At 38.8% G+C, this 12,724-nt stretch overlaps 1 protein-coding gene across 1 annotated transcript in view; it reads right to left on the reverse strand.

Moving 5' to 3' along the window:
• Nucleotides 1-12,724, reverse strand: part of ARHGAP18 (Rho GTPase activating protein 18) — a 64,828-nt gene that overhangs the window by 18,101 nt on the left and 34,003 nt on the right. The window contains exons 5-8 of the mRNA XM_084283464.1: nt 7,095-7,264; nt 4,536-4,701; nt 1,765-1,856; nt 954-1,031 (exon numbers count right to left, since the gene is read on the reverse strand). Of these exons, the coding sequence (XP_084139590.1) occupies nt 954-1,031; nt 1,765-1,856; nt 4,536-4,701; nt 7,095-7,264 (506 nt within the window). The remainder of the gene's footprint in view (nt 1-953; nt 1,032-1,764; nt 1,857-4,535; nt 4,702-7,094; nt 7,265-12,724) is intronic.

Genomic DNA, 12,724 nt, shown 5'->3' on the forward strand with positions numbered 1-12,724 from the left:
AAAGTCAAATAGTTAATGATCCTCTGCCTGGGAAATTGTATTAAACTGATAAAGATCAAAGGATAAACAAATAAACAAAATCATTCCAGTATGCAGAACTGATGAAGAGTGAAAAATAAATAATGAAGGAAACTTGTAAAAAACCCTCATAGTTACTGGTAAATAAACAAAGCCAGTTTCCGTAATATTCCCTTCTTTCAGTTGTTTCTAATGAACCAGCTGCTGGACAAAGTTTGACATGACGGAGGCTGGCAGATGTCTTCAGACAGCTGAATCCACTTAAATTATCCTTTCTATTTAGCATTTAAAGCCAGCACAGACCATCTTTTTAACACATTGACTCTTGGCGTGAATCATACTGTGTATTTAGTTTCCTGCATTAAGGCAAATACTGGGGAAGAGTCTGTGTGTAATTGGCACTCACTCTGCAAAGTGTCAGCGTGAACGGACGTGCCTAACAAGATTGTGCTTAGAGAGCTGAGCACTTACATTGCTGTTCATAAAAATAAATCTAAGGGGTTCTTCAGTGCATGTTGGCTGCCTTGCCCTGTAACACGGGTTAAGTCTAGCTATTAAAGCAGGCTCACAATGCCAGAAAAAAGCTTTCTCCTGGGGTTGAAAGACTGTGTATGAACTGTTCAGATGATTAAGCTAGTTCAGGGAAAAAGCAAGAGACTGGAAAGTTTGTGCCAAGAATTAATGAGATTTTGGCACAAATGAATTTGAAACATAGCCTTGACTCTGCTTCCAACTTGAACTCTCCCCAAAACTACACTGGATCAAACCATCAGCTTCCTGCTAATATAACCCAGTTTTCTTTCTGAAGAGATTTTGCTTTCTGTTTTTGAAGATTTTAATAACAACCTGGCATTAAAATATATTTTCATGACTAAATGCAATCACTGAGTGCAGATAAGCTTTTGAAGGTGCTGAGAATCCATGCAATGCTTTACCTTTACTCTTGTTGCAACTCCTGGTATTCGAAGAAGTCCTTCTGTTTCCAGAGTTGCCTCTTCTATCTGGGAAATCAGCTGTCAAACACAAACCAAATTGCATGAACGAAGATGCCAATTAAAAATTACTCATAGATAGTTCTAATATACTGGAATATTTATGTACTCATATGTGTGTGTACAAACATATATTACATGTAGGCACACAAACACAGTTTAGAAATGGATTAGAGTTGTTGTAGATGTAGAATAAAACCTTTAATATGGTTCTCGGCTCATGCATTTTGTGAACACAATTAAAGATTTTGTCTATTTTATTAAAAAAAAAAAAAAAACTGTATTGTCTGCAGACCTCCTTCAGAGACTGAAGCAGGTTTTTTGCAAAACTACTCAGGCTTCAAAAATAAATCCCAACTACTACCCCTGTTAAAATGTTGATTCAAAATAATTACAGTAAAATTAGAGACACAGTACTAACTTTCTCACAAATACTCTTCTTTACAACTTTACCAGAGAGGATCTAAGTATTTTTACTTAGTACTGATATCTAAGTATCCTGGAACACACCAGTAATCATTCACAATACTCATACATTGGAGAGCAATTGCAACAAAAAGCATTCTCAATTCATTTAAGTCAAAACATGCAAAACATCACATTTACTAAATTAGTAAGTAAAGCTGCAAATGAAAGTTAAAATAGCTTTGACTGGATAAAGCTTTGCTACAGGGAGCAAATAAATTCAGGACAAAATGTTATTTGATTGTCATTTGCAGGTATGGAACAAGTTGACTTGTTTGTGCCTATTTACCTTTTGAAAAATCAGTGGGATCTTGGTGCCTGGCACCTTCTTCTGATCCTGTTCCAGTAAAACCGACAGTGGGACACCAAACAAGCCAGAGTCTGAAGAAGAAAGCAAAAGAAACTGAGATATTATCCTCATCTGTTCCAACACATGAGGCGATGGTATTTTTGAAAACTGTATTTTTGATGGTATTTTTGAAAACTGTATTTTTGAAGTGATAATCCTATTCAATACATTCAGAGCTATTGACCTTTTGTTCAAAGCGTTTAAATGTCCTTGTCAACCAAGTTATTACACAAAACATTGTGGCTAAAGTGACTCATTCACCTTTTCCTTCAACCATGCATTAGGACTCTTCTGTTTAGACTTCAAAGTGCCATCCACATATTCTGCAGTACAGTGAAACGAATTGCATAAATGAACCATCTGCATGATTCTGGTTTGTAGAATGATTGTAAGGGTGAACATGGAATACAGATCTTCACCATTCAGTGCAAGTTATTATAGTCAAGATACAAAAGGCATGAGTAAAATATCCCAAAATTTGGCTACTAAAATTAAACATGTAGATATTACCTAGTGTTACTCTCAACACCTCCCTACAAGCGTTTTAAAGAAGCACTTTTCAACCCTTCAAGTATTTTTTTTCAACACCTTGTTGAAATTGTTTTTCCAGTTGTTGAAAAGCAAAAGTATGGTTAAGTCTGGGCTGGAAAATGGCTTTTACAAGGTGCTAAGGTAGCACAAATAAAAAATAAAAAGAAACCTAGTCTCAGTTAATCTAGCCTTCATGTAAAACTAGCCTTAGTCTTAAAGTAAATGGGACACCCATGTGATTATGGCCCAGCTGAATAGAAGAGAATGACTTCTGAAACACTGCTATACCAGCAACTACTAACCCAAAGTCAGTTGCCAAAGAACTCTGTCACAAGTACTGACGACTGCTGCGTGCGCCATTTTTCTGAAACGGCATATAACATTACATGTACCTAAAAGCTCCTGTGTGGTATGATGCCATGCCAGTATTGAAAACAGAACAGCTGTAATTACTAAAAAGATGTTAGCCCTTGAGGGAATATGTCATATATATATCTAAGAAACATAATCTTAAGTGCCAAATCAGGGAGTTCATGTATCTCTAGTGGAATAAAAAGTCTACCGATACAGTATGTAGACTCATACATAGACCCAATAGCCATACCCCATAGTTTTTATCATCTTGACAATCTTGTCGATGCAGTTTCTATTGAGATGAAGTTGGAGAGCAAACTGTAGGAGGCCAATTAAAAGGCCAAGTTGGCAACAGCACAGCATTCCACAGAAGAATCATGTTTTCATCATCTTTATGTACACAAGCACAAAAGGGAACAGCCAATATATCCACCCTTGCACAAATCAATTAGCCAAACATTTCCTGAATGAAGAGGACGGGGACAGGTAGAACAACAAGGCACTGAAGTCATTACACTGCAAAAGCAGACTTGTAGAGGAAGAAGGCTGACATGTCATTGTCTTTTTCCTACACATTTTGGTAAGTCTAGGCCATCTTTTTAATTTGGTTAAAAACAGGGTTTTTAACCAATTCAGTACTCTTCATGACTGCCTGTCATTTAGATAATAATGCTATGAGTAAAACTCAAAAAACTATAAGATTTGGCAAGAAGAATTAATTAAAACTAAGACCCAAAATATAAGAAAATGTTTTGTCTCTTCCCTGTGTATTAGTAATAGCACAAGCACTTCTGCGAGAAGAAAATACATTTAAGGGACCAATGTCTCTTAGCTGTTTCTGCATGTCGTTGGCATTTAAGAAATTATTTTCTACTACTGTAAACCCAATATAGTATTCTGAAGAATCTATTGTACCTTGCTACGTAGCTCTCAACCTCCTCAGTTGCTTTTAATTATTTAAACTAAGCTATTGCACTGCCATGTTCACTGAACCTTGAGAACAGGGTTTTGGCGAAAGCAGACTTGTGATTAACCAATAACACATTTCAAGCTCATGTAAAACGTTTAGCAGAAGCCAGGAATACAGAAAACAAACAAAGCACTGAAAATCTCTAGCATCTTGAAATTGGTTTCCATGTGTATTAAGTTCCCAAGAAAAGCACTGTGATTATATCTACGCTTCATGGGCTTGAAGATCAAAATGACGTGTTGCAACTGCCTCAAAATCCTCTGCAAAAGCCCCAAACTTCCACTTGGTATGATGCCACTCAGAGCAAAAACCGCATTCTGGCCTTAGTAAATATCGGATGGGCATAGCTATGTAATACAGCAAAGTCTGTACCAGAGATAACAGGAAAGCAGGTGACAAAGGCTCCCAGCATCTCTAGTCAAGGATAAGGAAAACAAAAAGTCAGGTAGGAGTGGCACAGTACCTAGCTTCATGAGAGCAGAAGAATACCCACAAAAAACACAAACACATACTCTCCCAGCAAATATATGATCATACTAATTTCTGTGAAGCGATTCCTCCTGTACACCATGCTACTGAGAGGAAGGTCCCCCTTCCTCTCTCCTTGTTTATCTGCTCTGTATCTGGCCTGAGTTTTAACTTAATACAGAAAGCACATTCCCTTAGCTAGTGACTTTGTGCATGAACTTGCCTAAAATGTGCCCTGAGTCAAGGTGTATAATTAAATGCTGTTTAGTATCTATATTATTATTTATATATTAATACAAATTTTCTCCAGGAAAGTCATAAATAACCAGATACATTTGTTTCACTGGATTAAAACAGACCAATTTGTTTCAGAATATGAAACACTTACCTTTGGTTTTGATTTTTGCAGCTTTTTGCTGCTTGAATTCTGTCCCAAGTACATCATAGAGAGCAGTCAATTCGATCAGTGCTAAAGAACAGACTTTCTTCATGTCCTGAGGGGCAAGGTCACCAATCTTTGTTGTACCCGTTTTGTCCTTTGGCAGTCTGAAATTCTAAAAGCAGAGATTTGTAGCACAGTGAATAATCCAAATCATAACAAATTACTTAGCTCCAAGGCTGTGCTTCCTCCAGGGCCCAACCTTTTCATTGTGAAGCCTGCTGCTACTGTGTCATGGAAGAATCCCACAAATAGTTTGCAAAGCAGACAATTTTAAAGTCATAGGAGGATTTAGGTTCCTAGTAACTTCTGGAGTTCATCTAATCCAACTACTCAGTCAAGCAAACCTAAACCTCCAGTAACAGAAATTCTGAAGCCACCATGGGCACCCATTTCAGTGCTTAACACTCCCATGGGGACTTTCTCATTGCAGAACAGAATTTCCCTTGTTGCCATTTATAGCCACTGCCTCTTGTCCTTTCACTGGGCATCTCCAACAAGAGATTGGCTTTGTCTTGCTTGTAAACTCCACCCACCTACCCAGCCACTTTCTGCATCCTTTTGCAATTTATAGCAGTGGAAATATCTGTCCATGCACAATCCTATGCATGTACAATTGGGATAGAAATCCCTCTGCGCTTATCCACACAAAATAACACATTTGACTGCCATAGAATAAAGGGCTTCCCTTATTAGGGAAAGGGGAACTGCAATAATAGATTATTTCTATTGCAATAAATACTCAGAAGCAGTAGTCACACACCAATGTAAATAACTGAGTTCAGACGGGGGGAGCGGAGGGAGAACTGGATGGAGAGCAAAAATGAGAGGGGGAGAGAGAGAGAGAGCTCTATGAGTTTCCTAGCTCATAGAACTTTTTTAACTCCATCCTTCACCAGCAGCCTTCTAAGTAAGACAGCTGCCTATGCCTGACATTAGCAGATGCATGACTCAAAGCAGGAACCCTTTACCGAAAGGGTTGTTAGACATTGGAACAGGCTGCCCAGGGAAGTGGTGGAGTCACCATCCCTGGAAGTCTTTAAAAGACATTTAGATGTAGAGCTTAGGGATATGGTTTAGTGGGGACTGTTAGCGTTAGGTCAGAGGTTGGACTCGATGATCTTGAGGTCTCTTCCAACCTAGAAATTCTGTGATTCTGTAATGTTGACGAGCCTTCCTCTCCACTTGGAAAGAAAAAACATTGTACTGCAGAATGATTTTCTCATCCTGTACAGACCCAGTGATAGCACAGATGAATTGGTAGCTATGGTACTTGGCTACAATGGTACATACTTAAACTGTACATAAATATAATTTACAAATTGAAGATATGTAGTCAGCCTCCTGCCTTAATGTTTCATTGATTTTCACAAAGGCCAGGTCAGACGGGCCTTTAGCAACCTGGTCTAGTGGGAGAGGGATTGAAAATCCCATGGCAGAGGGATTGAAACTGGATGATCTTTAAGGTCCCTTCCAGCCCAAACCATTCTGTGAGTCTATGACTATATGTAGTCCATGACTGTATGTAGTACACACATATATATGTATACAGAAGTAAACTAGACTGTAGTTCTCACTTCCTTGTTACAAGCTGCATTACAGAAATGAGACTCAAACAATTCAGAACCCATTTCTAAATAGTCACTAGTGTCTGGTTTATAATGTTTAAACTAGGATACAAGGGGTAATTACTACTCAAAGAACTGCATATGTCTTTATCTAAATTAAGTGTTTGAAGAACTGTGAAACATTATTACTTCAGTCACTACATTTACTCATATGTGTTTGGATACGCGGTTAGACAAAAGAGATGTCTTTTGCAGGAGTCACTAGTTTACAGGTCACATGTAACTTCATGCTCATGAACTGTTAGGCAAAGAGAGGTCCATAAAGAGATGCCTGAAGATCACTGACAGAACACCTTGGAAGATCCTCCCTAGTATCTATTTTGATTCTTTCTGAATGAGCCTTTTGTTTGAGGTGGGAAGTAAAACAGCATGAAGGAATCCTTAGCTTCCCATCACTTCACTTAAGACTTCTATAGACCATTCTGCTCTTCATTTTCATCCCTCACCTATGTGCATTGGATAACTACGCAACTTTTCCACAAGCATTCACTAATCCTTTTCAGAAGATAATAGATATTACTACTACAGAGATAAAGCATCTCACCTCAGACAGATGAAGGGTCTGTAAACGAATGAACTAAGGACAGAGTTTGTGTACAACTAAGCCAGTATTCCAGCTTAATATTACGAGTCAATTATTGCGTACACATAAAGTGGGTTTTCCTAGAACAATGACATAACTAGGCATAAAAGTCGTAATTTCCATGTTATTGAGAATACTGCTCCCAAAATTGAGTTATCTTGAGAAGTTTTATCCCCACAGAGCTCCATCCAACAATATGCTTTTAAACCTAATTCACCCAGTATCAGATAAATATCATCCAACCAATACCACCAACTAGTGAAAACAAACAATGAGAGCAATAAATAGGAAACGTACCAGGGGAAGAGTGTCACCACCTCCACCTTTGCACATTTTGCCTACTGAGCTGTCTTTGGTATTAGCTGCCTGTTCTGCAAAGGGTATCTCCAAATTTAAGTCAGTTTCTGAAAACTGCATGTCTTGAGGTGGGGTCTTCTGCTCATTAGTTCCAACGCTGAACTTAGAACCTGAAAACAAAGTAGAAAAAAAAAATAATCAACATCAGCAGGGTTGAGCATCACTCATTGCATGAGTAAGCATTTTAAAACATGGAAATTAGTCTTGTGCAAGGGATAAACTTTCTAGTTACAAACATACTGGCCTCTGCATTTTTTTCCAGCTGAAAATTCGGCTTCTTACAAGGTTCCATCTCTTAAAGTTGTTTTTTTTCTAGAATAATTCTGCCAAAGCATGGAGTATTCTAGTATTTTTCTATTATGAAAAGATTAAGAAATCTACCTCAAATAAACAGCAGATTACCAGGATCTTCCAAAGCCAAATGGCTCTGGCATCAGAAGTTTCTTGCCATCGCTTTCCAGCCTCAAACACTGCAATATCATGCAAACAAAACAGCTTTTTTTTTTTTTTTTTTCTGCTGTCACAATTTAGAAGCAAAACACCATGTTTATTCTACAATCCAAAACGTTAACATCACAAAATCACAGAGTGTCTGAGGTGGGAAAGGAACCTCTGGAGGTCATCTGGTCCAAACCCCTGCTCAAACATAGTCACCTAGAGCCACTTGTTCAAGACCATCTTCTGAAGATCTCCAGGGAGGGAGACTCCACAGCTTCTCTGGTGAACCTGTGCCATTGATGATATTTAGACAGAACCTCCTGTGTTCCAGTTTGTGCCTGCTGCCTCTTGGCAATGGGCAGGGCTCAAAAGAGCATGGCTCTGTCCTCTTTGTATCTTCCCTTCAGTTATTCATAAACGTTGATAAAATCTCACTGAGCTTTCTCCTCTTGAGGCTAAACAGTCCCAGCTCTCTCAGCCTTTCCTCATAGGAGAGGCACTTCAGACCCTTCATCATCTTCATGGTCCTTCATTGGACTCTCTCCAGTATGTCCATGTCCCTCTTGTACTGGGAAGCCCAAAACTGGACACAATACTCCAGGTGTGACCTCACCAGTGCTGAACAGAAGAGGTAAAAGATTACCTCCCTTGACCTGCTGGCAACACTCCTCCTAATGCAGCCCAGGATACCATTAGTCTTTTTTGACACAAGAGCAAATTACTGGCTCATGTTTCAAGTTGGTGTCCACGAAGACTCTCAGGTCCCTTTCTGCAGAGCTGCTTTCCTGCTTGGTGGCACCCAGAATATCCTGGCGCCTGGCGTTGTTCCTCCCCAGTTGCTGGACTTTGCATTTCCCCTTACTGAACTTCATGAGGTTCCTGCCAGCACATTTCTCCAGTCTGTCAAGGCCACTCTGCATGGCAGCACGTTCCTCTGGTGTAACAGCCACTCCCCCCAGTTTTGTGTCACCTGCAAACTTGCTAAGGGTACACTCATCCAGATTACTACTGAAGGTGTTATGTGGGACTGGAGTATTGACCCCTGGAGTCAACTGATTCCTGCTATTGACTGAGTCCCAACTAGATCTTGTGCCACTGCCCACCACCTGTTCTGCAAACAGATCCCTGGGCCTAGCCATTTCCAATCCACCCTATCCACTTATCCATCCCATGCATCTGCAAGTAACGTCTGGGAATAGTGGACGCTACACAGATCACGTTGCTGTCCTGACATTCCTGCCCTCACCTCAGTCTGAAGAGTCTAGGTTCCTCAAATCTGTCTTGACATGCTTCATGATACAGGGAAGGAGTAAGTACAGAACAAACACCTTACTTCTCTTTCTTTGTTCTTTATACACCAGTTAAACACTAGAAAAATCCGGAATATTTTTTGTTTAAAAAAGAAAAAAGGAAAAAGGAAAAAAAAAAAAAAAAAAAAAAGAAGGTAAAATCTGGAGAGGCAGTTCTGCTTTTAGAAAAACAAGTGTACTTCTACACATGAAATCAACTATAGATTTTCAGTCCAAAGTTAAAAGATATTGGGAAAGAAGCAAAAGGGAAATTATATTGTAAATAGTTTAGTAACGCAGCACCAAAGATGACTTAGCCAGATAAAGATTCTGATCTCTCCAGCATTACTTGTGATGTAGTATTTCTTAAAGGATATAGCCAAGATTAAGTTATTCCTACAATACATTCCAAATACCTTGATGTATTTGTGTTTGAATTCAAATTTCCTAAAGCCAGAGCAAATATAAGCAAATTAATACTGCTCGTTTCAACAGGACCATCATTCCGCCTCTAACTCCTACCCATGGGAGACTGCAGTCTATTCAAAGATAGCATGCAATAAGCAGAGAAAAAGTGGGAGGAAAACAGACACGAGTTGAGGAGAACCATCAGCAGTGAACATGCTTTTGTATATGAATATGGTGTAACATAACAAACTAATTTCTTTACACCACTGTGGGAAATTTTTGCATGGCCTGGAATAACCATGCTAAACAAGGCCAGAAAATCTCCCAGAGAATAGTTAGAGCTGCAGCAACATTTGACCTTGAAGCAGGGGAAAGGCTGTGGTTGGGCTGATTAAGGGAAAAGGCATCAGGGAAGTGCTGCCCTACATTGATACTTCCACAGGCCTGATAAAAAGCTGAGCTGCAAACGTACAACCCAAATAACATATAAATTTAACACACACGCACACAAAAAAAAAAAAAAGCAACTTGATTTTTTCTTCTGAACTGTATCTCTGTAACTGAAAGACAACACATAAGACAAGACTAGTCACTGCTGTGCTTTAGTGAATTTACCTCCATCTGCTAGGGCAAAACTCAGGGGTTCTGATAGACAGGCAAATGGCTGAAGCCACCAATAGCCACTACCCAGCAGGGCACAATGTTTAATGCAGCCACTCCCACTTCAATTTAATTGATCTGGAGCTAATACAGTTCCAGAAAGACGAGAGGTGGATTTGAGTTAAGGTGTTTGGCTCTACTTACAGCCAAGCAATATTGTAAGAAACAGAATAAAACACTTCCGAAATGAACCTGTTGTGGATTTCCAGTTTCTCTTTTCACAGTGGCATCTGTTCACTCTCACTAAGAGAGTGAAAAGAAAGACTCCTGAGGCATACACTGCAGATTAAGCTGATCCTGAAACTAGAGCCACTGCTTTCAGTAAACAGATATGTGAGACCTCAGGAACCAAACATATCCAAGGTCAAACTCTTCTCTGGCTTCCATGTCCTTATACCTACATATATCATGTAAGTTGTTTAATGCAGATGAACTGAAGGAAAACAGTTCACTGTCACCCCAAGACTTCTACCAAACTATTGTTGCCTGTACATGACCTACATACTTCCTACCAGCATGGGACAGATCTGATGTTAACAAACAATAAAGCAGTAGATCCTGTTTCAGACCTCTGGTCATACTAGGCACTGTCTAAAGCAGATGTCTTGGTAATGATGTGTACATTTTAAAAGTCTGACTGCTTCTGTTGCAGGGAGTTTCCTCTTTATTGTATAGCCTTGTTCCCGTTGTTGTGCATTTATTAACTAGGAAGCAGCTGTAAGAGGAAGCAGCTTCAGTGTTGTGTCAACCTGCCAACTGCATGCAGTATTTCATGAAAAATACAAATGTGATACAGAAAACATAAATATTGTCTATGAGGATGTGGTGGCCATATTTTAAATTAGCCCTATACTCTTTCCCCGGTTCAAAGTGCTATTTTAAAGATCCCGTACATTGAAGGGAATTCTTCAGGAGTGGGCTGGGGAGTTGGGCTTGGGGTTTCTTTTTAATGGGACATGAAAATATTAGAAGTGCCAACCTTGTTATTTCCTTGTTTTGCTAGAGAATGCTAGAGTATAGAGTAGCCATTAAGCTATACTCGTAGATCGTAATTGATAATTGGAAATGTAGAATGGCTGTTGTGTTTTTTTAACTGACAAAACACCTATTTATAATGCTAATTCATAGCTGACTTTTAAATAGAGAATATATGTTTGCAATCTTTTCACTAGCACTCTATCACTCCAGCCATATATTCTTTATCATGTAAAATGAAAAGCAGAAACAAACTCAATTAAAAAAACACAACCATATTTCAGTCTTTTTTCCTATCAAGAAGCAAGTATTACAGCTCTTTTCCCTCATATTACACCTACTACGTTAAATTCTTTCATCCATTTGCCACATCATTAAGCTTTGAGGTTGCCCTTATACAGACATTTTATCTAACATTCTTCCCTTGCAGCTAACCCACTGCATTTAGGAGGACAATTAAGAGTCCCACAGTAAACTGACTTTTGCTGTTCCCCTATTTAAGCTAATGAGTATTTAGCTTTACATCTGTTTATTCTTTGCTTTTTATTTCTTGAGATGTTTCAGCCACGTGTACATTTATTCCTTTTCACAAGCACCCAAAGAGAATTGTGTTTTTTCTTTTGTAGATGTTGAACATATTGCTAGCTTTTCAGGATCTCAGTGAGTGTTGTGGATTGTTAAAATGATAACATATTTTGTCAGCGTAATACACAATTCTAGATTTTCTTTTCTTTTTTTTTTTTTTTTTTTTTTTTTCTTGAAGATATTTCTTGTACCTACAGGAAACAAAGAAACATCAGAGCTAATAAATAAGGGTCCTTCCAAAAAAACTCAAATATACATTTATTAACAGAAGAAGCACAGGAACTTATTAAACCACTGCACTTGATCAGGATAAGGCAGAAAAGAATGAAAACATAATGGTTTTGTACTATCCTCCGAGTCTGCTTACATTATTCAGACAACAAACAAGGTGTGTCAGACAGACAAGAAAGGAGGAATGAGCACAGGTTCACACAACTCATGTACACTCAGCCTGGCAGAAGCACTTGAGAATGCTGCACTCAAGTACTAAATTAGAAGCAGAGTCATCACCTTTGGAGAAGTGCCAAAGAGCCTTCATTCACTCCAGCAGTTTTAAGAAATCCAACAAAATCTCCATTTAAGCTCTGTCTTATGTCTGAGATGGTGTTCACATTTTTCAGGTGAAACTGGCAGTACTTCTTTGTTAAAGGGGGTTTCCATTTTAATATAATGCCTTTGGATTTAGATTTCATAAATATTTAGTATCTCTGAAATATAAAGCACTGTTTACCTTTTGCCTTAAATTCATTCACTGTTTGTATAACACTAATTAGCCCATCATTCTGGAGGAAAGATCACAGCACAGCAGTGAAACAGGTGCAGTGCTTTTAGCACTACTAAACTTCGATGTTTTTTTCTTCCTGCTCTAATCTTGGGAGCAGAGCCCACTTTAGCATGTTGACAGGAGCAGAAGTGTATCAGGATGGAAGAAGGCTGCATTTGCCATCCACATCACAATCTGTGCTGTGAAGAGATAGCATATGGGATTTGCCTTTCAGAATTTCCCATTTCTGCAGGGTTCATCAGGGCCACTGGAAAAAAAGAACCAGATGTGATAAAAATTCTGTAATAATTGCTTGGTAATTTTCCAGCTCTGAGTCCTACAGTGCAGTTTATTGACACAAGCACCAGGCATCTCTTCCTTCCCTTCTGCTGAACCAGCAGCCTGGCAGTCTTCCCAGGTTTTGTTTTTTTTTTTTTTTACAGTTCTTATTC

Source organism: Netta rufina (genome assembly GCF_964035555.1).
Source record: "Netta rufina genome assembly, chromosome: 3".
Lineage (NCBI taxonomy): Eukaryota > Metazoa > Chordata > Aves > Anseriformes > Anatidae > Netta > Netta rufina.